Raw genomic sequence first — 15,592 nt, forward strand, 5'->3', positions numbered from 1 at the left:
AGTGAGAGAGGGGCTGGGAACAAGATGCCCCCTCAACGCTAGGCTCAAGATCCTCCTTCCGCACCTGGGCCACCTCCTTGGGGCTCAGTCAGCTGGGAATGGATCAGAGTACAGAAGAGGTTCATGCGCTTGGGTCCCGTCAGCTCCCTGGAGGATCCAGCCCTCCCTGCGATTATCTTTAGAGGGCACTTCGTGTTTAATCCATAACAGTGACAGTGGCAAAACTGGAGGGAAAGATGAAGTACTAAAGGGAGCCTTGTGGCCAGTCTTTGGCTGGCCGTAAATTAGCATGGACCACGGGTGGGCGAAGGTGGGCAGGCTTACGATGAGAGTAATCAACAGAAGTTATCAAGGACCTGGTGATCACACAGTGCAGGGAGCACAGCAGCCAGAGTCAGTCCAGAGTGATTACGCCAAAAATAAACAAGAAAAGAGACAGCAGCAAACTCTGGACTGGAGGAAGAGATATGATATCAGACTTTGCCAATATTTTTTTCCTAAAATGCCTGGCTCTCAAGAAAAACTTTAAAAACTAAATAGAAACAGAAAACTGTGCCACATACATAGAGGGGGAAAGCCTGCAATGGAAATTATCATTGAAGAATCCCAGATGTTGAATTAGAAAACATCTTTAAATCAGCTAGTTTAAATACATTCAAAGAATACAGGAAATTATGGTTTTAAAATTAAAGGAAAAAATGTTAAAGGAAATTAAAACAACTAGGTCTCACCAAGTAAAGAGTACGTATCTGTGAAAAGATAGACATTTTGAAAAGAAACCCAGTGGAAGTTTTAGCGGCTTGGGGAAACACAGTGGGCAGGCAGCGAGTCCAGGCCGCGGGAGAGAACCTCCGCACACCTGGAGAGGGGGTCCAGTAAGAAGGGCAAGCAGGAGGGAGCGAAGCAACGTGCGCAGGAGCTCACGTGCTTGGGGTGCGCACGGCAGAGCCGGGAGGTGCACACACGTCGTGGAGACCTTGGAGAAGACCCCAGAAACTGGCCAAAACTCTTTAACAAATAAATGGCCAACATTTTGACAAAAACAGTTCTGAAGCCTAAAAATTCTAGAAGCCTAGGAATCTCTAGTGAATTTGAAATAATTGGCACCTATGCAATTATAGGTGTCACGTTAACAGTGTCATCTAAGGGCAGAAAGACAGTTTTGAAAATAGCAGGACAGGGCCTAGGAGACAGCTCAGTAGAATAAGTGCTTGCCTGGCAAGCGCAAGGGCCTGAGTTCAATCCCCAGTTCTGCAAAAAATAAAAAATAAAAAAAAAAAAGAAAGTAGCAGGACAAAAGAACCAGGCTGCCACACGATGAGCGGCACACGGTCCTCAGGAAACGCCGAGGCCCTGCACCGCTGGGTGACAGCTTCACGGCGCAGAACACAACCTTGTGTCAACCGATCACCCTAAGATTAATAAAATTTTCCTTCAAAATTATACAAGAAGGTATCAGAAGCCACACAGCATCCACACTGAAACACATGTGGACGCTGGCTGCACCTGCTTGCCAGCTGACGAAGCGGGGAGAAACCAAGGTGCCCTTCCGGGTGCGACTGGTTGAGTAAAACGTGGCATATTTCAAGAATAGAATGTTATTTAGCACTAAAAGGAAATGAGACTTTGAGCCGTGAAATACCAGGGAGGAAACATAAGTGCATTTTACCAGCCTAAAATATCCTCATACTTTATGATTTAACCTATATGACCCTCAAGAAGGCCCCGCTGTGGAGAAAGTAGAAGCTCAGTGAGTCCTAGGAGTGAGGCTGGAGGCGAGATGGCCAGTGCAGCAGACGGCAAGTGGAGACGTGCCTTGCCGAGGCAGATGAAGACCGTGCACCTTCGTCCAAACCCAGATGACCAAACGCAGATGTCAGGCAGCTCCAAGGAGCGGGTGCTGCTGCACGTGTGCGCCGTGGAGCACGTGCACCAGGGAGCGCGTGCACCGGGGAGCGCGTGCACGGGGCCTGCGCCCAGTGGTGTGTCGGCGACGGGCCATGTGTCAGCGGGGCTCATCCGCTGCAACACGCGTGCCGCTCGGCGGGATTGCTAGGGTGCAAGGGCTGGGCATGCGCGGGTGCCCCAGAACCTTCCCTACCTTTCTGCATGTGCCAGCAGTTGCTCCAAAACAGTCAGTTTCAAAACACAGTGCTGGAGGAGAGTCGCGGGAACACGGGCAGCGCGAGCCCTCACCAAGCAGAGCCGCACACTTGTGGTGGGTCACATGGAAATCATAGGCGGAGTGCACAGTACGCAATAAAAATGGCTCCCGTGAGACACACAAGGAGCCGCAAAGTAGGAGACAATATTTGCAAAACTATGTATCTGATAAAGAACTTCTACCCAAATATATAAATACTTCTTAAAAGTCAATTACATGAAAACAGCCTATTAAAAAATAAGCCGGAAATCATCTAAACAAGCATCTCGTTAAGAAAATATACACGTTGCCAATAAAACTATGATAATACAATAGCCTTGAGCATTGCTAGGGAAATGCGGGGGGAAGCGTGACGCACACTTCACACCTACCACGCTTGTGACAGCTAAAATGACAGATGCTAGCAGTGTCGGTCGAACAGCAGAGAAACAAGCCCTTGCACCCTGCCACTAGGATTTGGGTACATTCACTTCAGAAAGCAGTCTAGCAGTCCTGAAATGTAAGCACAGAATTACCCAAGAACACTAAACACACATGTTGAAGACTAAACCTTCTACATAAGTGTTCACAATAGTGAAAAAGTGGACTCAACTGAAATGTTTAGCAGCCAGTAAATCAAATCTGATATATCTACAAAATGGAATATTATATAGCAATACATAGAAATGAAGTGTCAAAAAGCACTACAGTATAAGTGGACCTTGCAGGCATTATTCTGAGTAAAAAAAGCCAATCATAGAATATTACACATTGTATGATTCCATTTATACAAAATATTCAAAATGGGCCAATCACGAGGTACAGAAATTCTATTAGTGGTTCCTTAGGACACGATGAGATCAGAGGCGGCCTTGGAGAAGTAAAGGACAAAAGGGCCAACATTTCACGAGGGGTGATAAACATTTTGTGGATTTAGACTGTGTTGGTAGTTTCACCACCACAAGAATACATTAAAAACCACTTAGATGTACATATTAAATATAATAAGTTTATGTATTTAAGTTGCAGTTTGGTGAAGTTTTTAGAGAACACTGAATTGTAGCAGAAGCACCCTTTCTAATTACGTCCGCCTGTTGGGAATGTGATCCGATGGGGCAGTGGCTAAAAGCCAAGTGAAACACGCATGACTAAGGCAGCTTCAGGCCGGGCTGCGGGCCTGGCGCTCAACCCCATCCAGTCGGGGTGGAGCAGGTGCCCCTGCTGTGCTGATGAGAGCCTCGCGAGCAGGGCCTGTGATCTGGGTCAGTCTCGAAGGTCATCAGCAAGCCAACAAGGTCAGGCCAGAGGATGGAACAGTTAACAGGGGGGACTGCATTGAAGACTTTTACAAAATCATCCAGATGGCTTCTCTTCAGCGTTCAGCCACCTCGTGAGAATGTTTGCAAGCTCGTGCGCGTCAGCGCAAGCTGCTGTATATTCAGGATATCCCTCAGGAGATGTCAGGCTTGCTTGTCTGTGGGGACCATGAAGGCTGACAAGGCCAATGCGGCTGGGTGACATCCTGGGACATGGGCCTTCTCTTGGGATTGTGGCATGTCTCACGAGGCCAACATAGCTGCAGCGCTTGAAGATAGCGCAGTAGCAGGAGACAGTGCACCAGGTCAGCCTCCAGCGCAGAGCCAGCCGCACTGCTCCAAGCCAGCTCAGAAGTGCGTGCAGCTGGAGGGGCAGACACGTGGCCAGCGCCCGGCTCCGGCTTAGGGAGTCGTGAGGCATGTGTGCCAAGGTACCAGTCGCGATACCCTGGCTGTGGGCACGTCACTACTGGGCCTCCTGTAGCAGAGGCACCAGGGTCTTTCCTCCTGAAATAATTAACAACAGGGCCAGTGCGAAAGAGGCCAGAGTCTGTTCATCAGAGTGGAAACCGATATCCGAGTAGCGCTGTCTTAGCTGTCTGGCCCTATAACCAAACTGAGTAACGGATAAAGAAAAAATTTATCTTACAGTTCTGGGGGTCCGAGAGCATGACCTCAGCGTTTGTTTGGCTTCCAGTAAGGTCCTCATGCTTCTTTCTACCCTGATGGAAAGTGGAAAGGAACGGGGCACATGTGGAAGGAGCGTGGTGCTGTGCGCAGCCTCCCTGTGGTACCGACGCTCTCCTGACGCCGAGTGGCTCCTGCAAAACCTAATCCCCTGCAGAGCAAGGCCAGGCCTCCCGGGGAGGGCGCTAAGCTATCCCTGAGGACGTGGCTCCCGGCCCCCCCCCCCCACTCTCCCCCTGACCCCCAGCAGCTCCCGGCCCCACCCCCACCCCCATTCCCACCCCCAATCCCCAATCCCCACCCCCACCCCCGGCAGCTGTGTGGAAGTTCCCTCTCGTGACTTCTCAGCGCTGCCACGCTGCAGACCAGGCTTCCAGCACGTGGCCCCTGGAGGATGCATCGCATCCCGGCGCGGCAAGGGCCAAAGGCCCGCTGATTTCATGAGTGCTGGGCCGAAAATGGACTCAAGTCCTCATTCTGGACATCGGGTCGCAGGAACTCTTAGGGCAGGAGGGAGGAATGGAATGAGCAGGGCCGCGGAGTTAGAGCTGTATGACGAGCTCCCCGGGCCAGCAGCCGAGACGCTGACCAGCTTCTCCCCTCACAGGGCTGCAGCTGCGGGCAGCCTGACGCTTCAAGGACAGGGCGCCGGCGCGGCGGCCCCTGCGCTCGCACGCACGCACGCACGCTCGCACGCTTCCTCGCACGCACGCTCCCACGCATGCACGCTCCCACGCACGCACGCTCCCACGCACGCACGCTTCCTCGCACGCACGCTCCCACGCACGCACGCTTCCTCGCACGCACGCTCCCACGCACGCACGCTTCCTCGCACGCACGCTCCCACGCATACACGCTCCCACGCACGCACGCTCCCACGCACGCACGCTCCCACGCATGCTCGCTCGCACGGCCCGGGGCGCCTGCGGGCAGCGTCCGCCACGAGGCTGGGGACATGCCGTTTCAGTGTCTCTAGGGAAAGTTTGCCTGCGATTTCGAGTCTTACTAAAGATACACTTACAGTGTTTACCTTAATGAGTGATGGACCTGTACCTCCAAGTACTAATATCGGTTGTATTTTTTAGATGGCTACCCCAAAGAAGAAATGATTTATAGATGGAGAAAAAATTCAGTCGAGGCGGCTGACCAGAAATCGTGGCGGCTTTATCAGTTCGACTTCATGGGCCTCAGGAACACCACAGAAATCCTAACGACGTCCGCAGGTAGGAAGGAACGCAGCTGCACCTCTCAAAGGAACGCTGCTTAAAGCTTTTCTTCCCTCAATTCCAAGGTTACATATGGTTACAACATTGCTGCAGAATTCTTTCATGCGTATTCTTTTAATAATTATAACGGAGAAACCATGACACACAGAGATATTTGGGACAAAACAACTGAGCCAAAAGTAAAAAAATCTTTCAAATGTTTCAGTTGGGATGAGGGAATAATTAGAATCCACTTATTTTTTAATCGAGACTACATTATGTCTATAAACTTAGTAGGATTACACACTATATATTAATATATTAATATTGCTTTGTATTTATAAGCAAATCATATATATGCTGATCTTATTAATGGTGTGAATTCTACCCACAAATAACATAAGAATATTAGGGAAATACAATTGAAAATTCACAAATAAAACCAGCGTGAAATGTCCTTAGAATTTTAAAGCCTAGTTTCTTCCTTCTCTTTCTTCTCCCTTTTGTTTTACCTTAAGCCCCATCTTAAATTTTTAATTTCTCCTTCAACAGATTGAACACAATAATCACCTACAAAATGAATTTAATTGAGTGATCATTTACACATATACTAACGCATATAATTAGATGAAAAAATGATACTTTCTCTGTTACTATATTATTATAATGTATTTTACCATGTATTAGTATATGAATACGTTTTTCATTTTGCTTCATGTTTGTGTCTTAAAAAATAATATATATATACATATATGTGTATATGTATTTTTGTGGTCTACTATTTTGGAACGGCTTTTACTTCAGTACTGTAGGGTGTAGACGGGGACCAAAGTCAACACTTCTGCAGATCTTACCATTTGTCAATCTGAAGAGTTGGTGCCTCTTAAATTTCTATAGTTTATTACATGATGACTGTACTGAGATGTCACTTTTTGTAATTAACTATAAAGAGATTTGTATGGCGCTCCACATTCTCAATAGAGCTGCAAGCAGAGATCCCTTTATGAGTAAAGACAGGCCCTGAGAAAGCTCCCTGATAAAATAAAAACACAGGTTTCCTGCGGGTATGGTGGTGGTAAAATTGAGAAGTAGGCTCTGTGTCCAGACATTAAACAATGATGAGGCCAAAAGAATAAAAGAACATCCTGTGGCAAAGTGGCTGCAGGAGGCAGCTTCAAGCGACATGCTGTGGCAAAGTGTTGTCTGCAGGCAGAGCCACCCAAAGGAACAACTTGTGCCCACTTCCTGAGAGGCTGGAGGACACCAGCCCCAGGCCTTGGCCACTGCTAGGCAGTGAGGGTGGACCTAGCACCCACATGGCAGATACAGAGGTCACCCTTCCTTCCTCTGCTCTCTGCAAGAGAATGTTAAAAAGGGAAATGCGAAGGCAAGTTGAACACAACTGGGTGCAGGGTTTGAAACTAAAGAAATACTAAGCTGGGAAATGGGCCGGCTGAGGGAGTCGAGGTGACCATGGGAACAAGGAGGATGCTGAGTGCTCTTGTGGCCCACAGAGACATTATAATGAGTCTAAGAGTATTCTCTTTCAACCACAAACTTTTATATATTTTGGATAATAACCAAAGCCCTCTTTTATATAGTGATGCTTGTAAGGTAAATATCTTTTGTGGTATGTGTCTAGTTGTCCCCCCAAAGCCTCATGAAGTCATGGGGCAGCTTCTGGAGTTCGTGATTGATTATTGTGAGTGTGGATGCTGCACCTGGCCTGGGGCAGGTAATTTTCATTACAATGTAAGGAGGGATGAGAGGTTAGCTAGCTACCTGAGCTGCTGCCACACCATTAGCTCTCACTGCTCTTTGCCACCACCATGAAAGGTTTATCTCTGCCATGTGCCACTCTGCCCTGGAGCCAGCTAAGTATGGACTGAAACCTCCAGTAACTGAGCTAAATAAATCTTTCCTTCCCTAATTTTGTGTGTTGGCTATTTGTCCCAGCAACAAGAGAAGAGTAACTAAGACAGAATTTGGTACCAGGAGTGGGGTCGATGCTGTGGCTAAACCTAAACATGTGAATTACAAGCTTTGGGGAATGGCTTATGGGAAGAGATAGGAAAGGTTTGGAGATACTGCCTGTTAGAGAAGCACTGAAACACCTTTGGCTGTTCTGTATGGGAGATTCTGGTCAGAGCTCAAAAGACCAGAAGGCTGGCAGAAGTCTGCTTATAAAGACCAGGCTGGGGAGCATGGGTGGGGGTGGGGAGGAAAAAAATTTTAAAAAGACCAGGCTGGGGAGGTTTCTGCTGGGAAGAAGGACTGCATTGGTTGTTTGACTCCACATAATTTGTATTATGGCTTGGCTGAAAGTTTATCTGAATTTTGCTCATGTCTAGAGACTTTGCCTGAGACTGAGATTAAGCATGGTAGACTTATTAATCTGACAAAAAAAAATCTCAATGCCATTGAATGTTGAGGCAGTGGCATGGTTATTTTTGGGGCTTTTACTCAGATACGTGTTGAGAATCAAGAACAAAGAGCCCAGCAAGATAATCTGAAATGTGAGTTTGACCAGAAAGGAAGTGCCAGGAAGGCTGTGGACTGCAGAGATAGAGCTGAGATCTCCATTGCTCAGGAGGAACAGGAGAATAGAAAAGATGTCCTGCAGGCATCACAGGAGGTGGCAGGGACTTTGTCTTGAGGGAAAAGCTGTAAAGCCCCATGTTCCTTCCTTAGAATCAGGTTCAAAGTACTCAGTCAAGGACCAGCATGGCAGCTCAGCTGATTAAGTGCCTGCTTTGACAAGCGTAAGTGTTTGATCACAGGGATCAAACCCTGGTCCCGTATGCCATGCTAGCCCTACCCCGAGGGTGCACTGAGCCAGTGACTGAGTCCAGGTGTGGTGGCAAACACCTATAAAGCTAGCCCTGGGGAGGCTGAAAGCAGGAGGGTCACTATGTGTCTGAGCTGCATCACAAGACCTGTACCAAATACATAAATGAAAAACAAAAGTTCTAGGTGATCGTAGCACTCAGCCCCTACAGCCAAGAGAGAAGGAAGCCTGGCTCCTGCTCCAGTTGGCAGCAGCCCTGGGCATCGGGTGATGCCAGCTTTAGGTGCTTGCAGAATGCAGGAGTTCTGAGGTTAAGAAGGCTTCCACCTAGATTTCAGAAGAAGTCCTGCAAGGTCAGGCAGGGTGCCCCTGAGAGGGCAGTGTATAAAGTGTGAGTGAGAAGCCTATTCAGTAGAAACCCCAGAAGTTTGGAAAAGCTAGAAATGTGGATCATCTAAAGTAAACTGCAAGGAGGGAGCAAAGTTAGCCTAAGAGAGAAGCCATGGGAGCTACGGAGAGTACCACAGGGGTGGAGCCACTTGGAGCCATAATTTGCCACAGATTGCTTCGGGTGTTCCACATGGAACTACAGGATTTAATGTTTGCCCTGTTGGATTTTGGACTTGTGTTGGTCCCAGGGCTTTGTATTCCTCTGTTGCTTATACCTTTTGGAATGTTAATGTTTATCTTGTGCCACTGAATGTCAGACGTGTATAACTCTATTTGTACAGGGGCTCACAGCTAAGAGTTGGCCTTATGTCTTGGAAGAGACTTGGGACTTGGACTTTTCAGAATGCTGATACTGTAGGACTTTAGCAACTCTTAAAGATGGACTAAACTGTCTTTTGCTTAAAGGGATGTGCTTGAGTCTTTGGATGTCTAGGGTCAGAATGTTATGGTTTTTATCTAGTTGTCCCCCCAAAGCCTCGTGCAGTCATGGGGTGGCTTCTGGAGTTTGTGACTGATTACTGTGGGCGTGGATGCTGCACCTGCCCTGGGGCGGGCAATTTGCATTACAATGTAAGGAGGGGAGAGGGGCCAGCTAGCTGCCTGAGCTGCTGCTACTCCCTTTGCTCTCTTGTTCTTTGCCACCGCCATGAAAGGTGGTTCTCTATCTTGTGCCACTCTGCCTTGGAGCCAGCTGAGTATAGACTGAAACCTCCAGTTACCGTGAGGTAAATAAACCTTTCCTTCCCTAATTTTGAGTGTTGGGTGTTTGTCCCAGCAATGAGAAGAGTAACTGAGACAACGTTCTTTGAATTATTTTTTAAAGCTCCAGTTTATGTGTTCGTGCCCGAATTCATGCGTAGCTAGCCACCAACAAGCTACCAATCACAATGTGAACATAGCAGTCCTCACTGGAGGATGGTACCCCCTTGTTGGCCGGGTCTAGACCACGTGAACCCAGAAATGAATTCATTAGTACAACTATATGCATTTGCAAAAGAAGTAAAATATGCAGTCAGCTATTTGTCTTAGATCCCATCACTGTAACAAATACCTAAAATACTCACCTTGTAAAGACAAATGGTTTGCTTTGGCTGAGGGCTTCAGAGATTTCAGTCCCCACCAGTTGGCCCCACAGCTTGGGGATGTGGTAGGGCATGCATTATGGTGGAAGCATGGTAGGGTAAAGCTGCTTTCTTCATGTCTGGGAAACGAAAAGGAAAGCAGGAAATAGCTAGGATCCCACCTCTGCCCTCCAAGGCATGCTCCCAGGGGCCCGAAGTCCTTCAACTGAGCACCCCCTCTGCAGACTCCTGAGCCATCCAATAACCCCACTCGGGGAACTGGACCTTCTGTACATGGCTCACAGAGAGCATTCCCGGTACAAACCATCTCACTGTTTGAGGTTACTTTGTTGTTTGCTAATCATATTCTTAATGATCTCATATCTTCAAATATGGGGGGAAAAAAAACAACAGCAACAAAATTTTTCTTGCAGAAGTTCACCTACTAGTAGAAAACAGTTGTTTTTTAAAATATGTATTTATTTATTTATTTATTTACTTAGTTATTTGTTTGGTACAGGGTCTCACTTGTGGTCCTGGGGATCACACCTGGTTCCTTGCACTTTCCAGGCAGGTGCTTAGACCACTGAGCTATCTCCCCAGCCCCCATAATCCTCATATAAACCCAATTTACATAAGTTTCTTGTTGTAGAACATATTTCCTGCTAGTACGCATAGCTTCTTTGTAAGAGTCCCCCAAAGAGGCCTTATGAATGTCATTTTAGTTTGGGGGTTCTGACCCTACTTCTTACTAAGGGAATCTCCAGGTAGCTCCTTTGTCTCTGTTAGAAGCTTAAAGTTAATATGATACAGCTCTAGCCCTGACTGATTTGAAAAAAAGGTGCTGGGACTCCACTACTGCCCTAAAACCGCTTCATGAGAACTGTCGAACTTCCTCTTGTTGACAAATATTTTCATAATCTTTTTAAAGTAAATAAGACATTTTTATGATACCAATTCTTTGTTTTTAATCATTTTATTTATTTGGTACAGGGTCTCACTGCACGGCTCAGACTCATAGTGACCCTCCTGTGTCAGTCTCCCCAGCGCTGGGATTACAGGTGTGAGCCATCACACCCGGTTTCAGTGGCTGGCACACTGGGGCCGGCATGGCCTGCAGTCCCGGAGATTGAACCTGGGTGCCTGTGCTTGCCAGGCAGGTGCTTAGACCAGTGAGCTTCTCCCCAGCCCTGCTACCCATTCTTGTATTCATTTATCCAAAGTCCAGTTTGCAGAGGGAAAACTTACACCTCTTGTCATGATGAGGGCCTACCAAAAGGAGCATCGAGGATGAACAAACTATTTTCTGTGTCTAACTGTGCAGCATTTCTTTGGAATCAAGTTAGTGTGTCAGGAACGTAGAACCCACAAACAGAAGGAATCAGGCCACACCTGTCTCTGGGGTGGGTTGTCTTGTGTGTTTTTCTGGCCGCATCCTCCATAAAGTAGGTGTCACCTAAGACTGTATAATGAACATCCATGGAAGGCATTCACTTGCTAAGGCTTGGCTGCCATTTTCATAAGGCAGAGGACCATGCTTGGTGTTCTGTCATTTTCCAAGTGCCCTGTCAGGTAAATATCTTTTTATAGACAAATGCAGTTCCTTATTTTCAATTTCCTAACATAAAACTATGTTGACAACAATCATCTGTATCCCCTTGATGGCTCCAGGGGATTGGTTCTGGGACCCCAGACATGCTCAGCACTGTGGTCGCTCCCATCCTCTGTGACAGAGCGCTTACTTACAGCCCATGCTCAACCTGCTTTAAATCATCTATATTATTTATAATACTGAATGCCCCGTAAATGCTATGCAGATAGGTGTTAGACCTCGTTGTGCATCCTGTGTTGTTGTGCTGTGCTGTGCTATATAAAGTATAAGTATTGTTCCTTATAGGTTATATCAGTCACTTTCCTGCAGCTGACACAAAAACCCCCACACCTGTGATGTAAGGGAGAGGAGTGCATTTTGGCCCATGGTTTCAGCCCATAGTTCGATGGCAAAAGCACCGTGGCACGGGGGCAGGATGGAGGACAGCTCTTGACCTGTTAGAGCCAGGCAGCAGAGAGAGTGGAGGGGAGCAGGGACAAGAATATGCCCTTCTGTGTCACAGCACCACGACCTGCCTCCTCGGATGAGACCTTACTTCCTGTCTTGGTTACTGTTCTCTCATTGCTGGGACAAAATGCCCAACACCCTAAGTGAAGGAAGGAAAGGTTTATTTAGCTTGCAGTTAATGGAGCTACATTTTAGCCATACTCAGCTGGCTCCAAGGCAGAGTGGCACGTGGCACAGAGCAACCTTTCTAGGCGGAGGCAAAGAGCAAGAGAGCAGAGGGAGTGGCGGCAGCTCAGGCAGCTAGCTGGCCTCTCTCCCCTGCTTACACTGTAATGCAGAGTGTCTGCCCAGGGCACTCCCCCCACAATCCCAGCATTGGATCAAGAATCAGTCCCAAGGTCAGCCGCCAGTAGCAGCAGCTGGGTCCGCTTAGACCATGGCTCCAGGGACCGCTGAGTATCTTGAGTGACTGAACTCAAGGACACACTTTCTCAGGCAGCATTGCACACACTTGTGTGACCATGGATTTGTCTTCTCAAACCAAAGATTTATACTGTCACGCCTTAGAGCCTGTACTGGGTGGGGTCTTCGTGATCCCTGAGATCGCATCAAGCCGTTTTGCCTATTGTCCTGATGAAGAAATTTGGTTTCTTCTTAATGTTAACCTTTTAGCAAATACGCTATCGATGGCACCTGCTTCTCAGGTGTTACCTTTCTAGTCAAACTGCAAATTTTTAAAGCCGTGCCGTAGCCTAGGCGTTGGGCTACCTGAAAATTTCCTCCGTCGTATTAATCAGTCCACCAACTTCAGATTCAGTCTCACACAACGTCTTAGATAGTGGGCAGCATGTAGACAAATTGATTCCAGAATTTGATACCAGCGTCTGTAGTCCAGTTCCCAAGTTCCAGTGCAGACGTCACTATAATCTGAACCCCGTGAACCCAGCCTCTTCTCCCTACGCTGTCTCTGTATCAATACTTGGTCTCCTGAACTCTGACTAGAGTCCTTGCCGCTCTTGGCTGGTGCCATCCGAGGGCTTTCCTGGCTGGCATCTCCAGGCCTTGCCCACCTTCTCCCACAAATCAGTTCCAAAAGTGGCTACACCACAAGGTCAACCGTGACATTCCCAGCAGTGTCCCTATTTCTTTAGTACCAGAATCTTTAGTACCAGAGTCAATTTCTCTTCACTAGGACTCCCTTCACTGCAACTCCAAGTAGGAGAAGTTTATTTGGGCTCACAGCTTATTCTGGCCAACTTGTTCTAAGGTGCAGGGCAGCACAGTGGAAGAAAGTTGCTCAGCACGGGGACTAGGAAGCAGAAGAGCAGGAGGAAGACTGCACCTTCTGAGTTGTGCCGCCCGTGACCCACCTTGCTGACCGCTGCTCAGTAGGACATTGAAGTATCGACTCAGCAGTAGATGGGAGAGCACCACTGCGATCTGGTCACCTGACAGAAGCCCCCTGCGAGCACATGAGGCTTTAGAGGAACGTTTCAGAACCCACCCCGAGCCCCAGCACAACACTCCACGGAGTCTGTTTGGTCTGCGTATTTGTGATGAAATCAATAGTGTAGAAAAGGAAAACCAGCTCTGCTGGCGTAATCCCTTCCAAGATTAAAGCATTGGCAGCCCTAACCATTCACAATCACTGTGAAGTTTATAGAGGATGTGTGTTATTACTCCATGTTACTAATTCTTTATAAATAATTCTACTATGGAATCATTCTTTAAATGGAAAAACACTGGAAGTTGCAGAATTCCAAGTCTCCAGGTACACGTGTTGGCAGCATCAGACCCTTCAGGAGTGGCCCTCATGACCACGAATCCTCATCCTCTCCCCCGTCATCACTCTGGGCTGTCTTTTGGACATCACCTGGTAAACACTGGGGTGGGTCCTGCCTTTCTCCGTTAGGATAAAAAGAATATAAAAGTTATTTATATTCTTTTTTTTTTTTTTTTCTTGGTGGCCTGAACATGCCTTCAGGGCATTTCTAGTTTGGCAGGAGTATCTGGATTCAAATCAAAGCAGCTTGAGCCTCACTGCTTTTTTTAAGCAGTTACGTAAACAACTGAGCTAATGGGCAGGCCCCCAAAAGTTATTTATATTGTTATGAACTCCAAAGGATGGGTACAGAGAAAGCCACTGCCCTGCTGAAGACCAAGAGCAGAAGTGTGTCAATGAACATCTAGAGAAAAAAAGACACATTACCTTCCAAGGGACAAAATGAATGCAGCTGCCTAACTTTTCACCAGGAATCATGGCAACCAGAAGACAGTGGAGTTGAAATCGTGAAAAGAAATAAGTTTACTTCACATCCAACAAAATAGCCAATAAAATAAGGCCAAACCGTGTTTTCAGACCCCAGGAGAGTGGGAAGACAGAGCTAAATTACATAATCTCCAAGCAACCTGTTTTGCCCTCTTGTCAAGAGCCTCTAAGGATTACTAATCAAGAGCAGACACGTGGATGAACAGAGGTGCAGGCTCAGTCAGAGCTACTCGGGGAAATTCAGCTGAAACCTGGTAACTGGAAGAAGTCAATCTGATCCGAAGGAAGAGAATAATAGATTCAGAAAGGCAAAGATAAAGGACTTCCTGGAGCAGCCAGCCAGCCCGCCCAGCTGTCTGGGGGTCGCTGGATCAGGAAGAGTGCTCATTACAGTTGGAATCTTGAAACAAGGGAGAAGTGACGTAAGAAACTGGGGTGGCGAATCCTGCCGCACCGCGTAAGTTCGGCCGAGCACACTGCCCCTCTCTCATGATCAGCCAGCTTTACCTTTTTTTTAAGCCTTCATTCTTTTTCTTTTCCTTTTCTTCCGTTTCCTTTGTGCACCAGAACACTAGCTAGAACCACCAGGAACAAGACTAAAGACAAGAGGGGTGCATATTAAATGGAGGCTAATCCCACCCTATGGCTCCTGGGTGATGAGGCACAGGAAATTAAGTACAGGGAGTTTTAGTGGTACTGGAAACTGAACTCAGGAGTTGCCTTTGCGGGCAGGCCCTTGTGCCACTAAGCTCTGCCACAGCCCCTCAACAAATTGCATAGCCCTACAACTCAGGACTAGGCAGCCCCAGGCTGTCCCTATCCTTTGGGGGCCCGAAGAGAAATGCCCCCACAGCAGCTCCCATTTCACCTGAGGAAGTTACAGATTGCAGCAGGTGATGGTAGCCACAGAAATTCTAAAGCCGCAAGTGCTAGGTTAGCACCCCACCTCGCAAGAGGAGTTGGAACCGGGCTGATCAGCCTTGGTCTCCAGCAGTAGGAGCAGGGACCAGACCACATCACAGCACCCACTGCACCCCGCAGTGACAACCTGGGGGAAGAGGGCACAGAAGGCGGAGCAAGAACCAGCAGGAGCCATGGGGACGGGAGGCACTAAGGGGCAGGCAGAATGTGCTGGCTGAGGACTCTGGCCCCAAGCTCCACATCTAGGGCCAAGCTCAGCCTCGAGCCTGGCACAAGCTCTGCAGCAGGCTGCGCAGCGAGATGCAGTTGCCCTGAACGTTCAGCGCACACCAAAGGAATTTTGTTTTATTTTTCTTCTTTCTTCCCTGGTTTGTCTCTCATTTCTTTCCCCTTGTTTTCTTCTCATTTGCCTTTGTTTTTTATCCTACACCATTCCTGTGCTTTTATCTGTCCTACACCATTCCTGTACTTTATCTATCCTGCTCCCTTCCTGGGCCTTCCCTATCCTGCTCCCTTCCTGGGCCTTCCCTGTCCTATTCCCTTCCTGAGCCTTTCCTGCCCAGCTCCCTTCCTGGGCCTTCCCTATCCTGCTCCCTTCCTGGGCCTTCCCTATCCTGCTACCTTCCTGGGCCTTCCCTATCCTGCTCCCTTCCTGGGTCTTCCCTGTCCTGCTCCCTTCCTGGGCCTTCCCTG

General features: G+C 48.0%; 1 protein-coding gene across 1 annotated transcript in view; it reads left to right on the plus strand.

Moving 5' to 3' along the window:
* The window catches only part of Gabrg3 (gamma-aminobutyric acid type A receptor gamma3 subunit), a 646,975-nt gene that overhangs the window by 565,521 nt on the left and 65,862 nt on the right, over positions 1-15,592 (plus strand). Inside the window, exon 6 of the mRNA XM_012517635.2 lies at positions 5,232-5,369. Coding sequence (XP_012373089.1) covers positions 5,232-5,369 — 138 coding nt within the window. The remainder of the gene's footprint in view (positions 1-5,231; positions 5,370-15,592) is intronic.

The sequence above is a fragment of the Octodon degus genome, unplaced genomic scaffold, assembly GCF_000260255.1.
Source record: "Octodon degus isolate 3935 unplaced genomic scaffold, OctDeg1.0 scaffold00199, whole genome shotgun sequence".
In the NCBI taxonomy this organism is placed as follows: Eukaryota; Metazoa; Chordata; class Mammalia; order Rodentia; family Octodontidae; genus Octodon; species Octodon degus.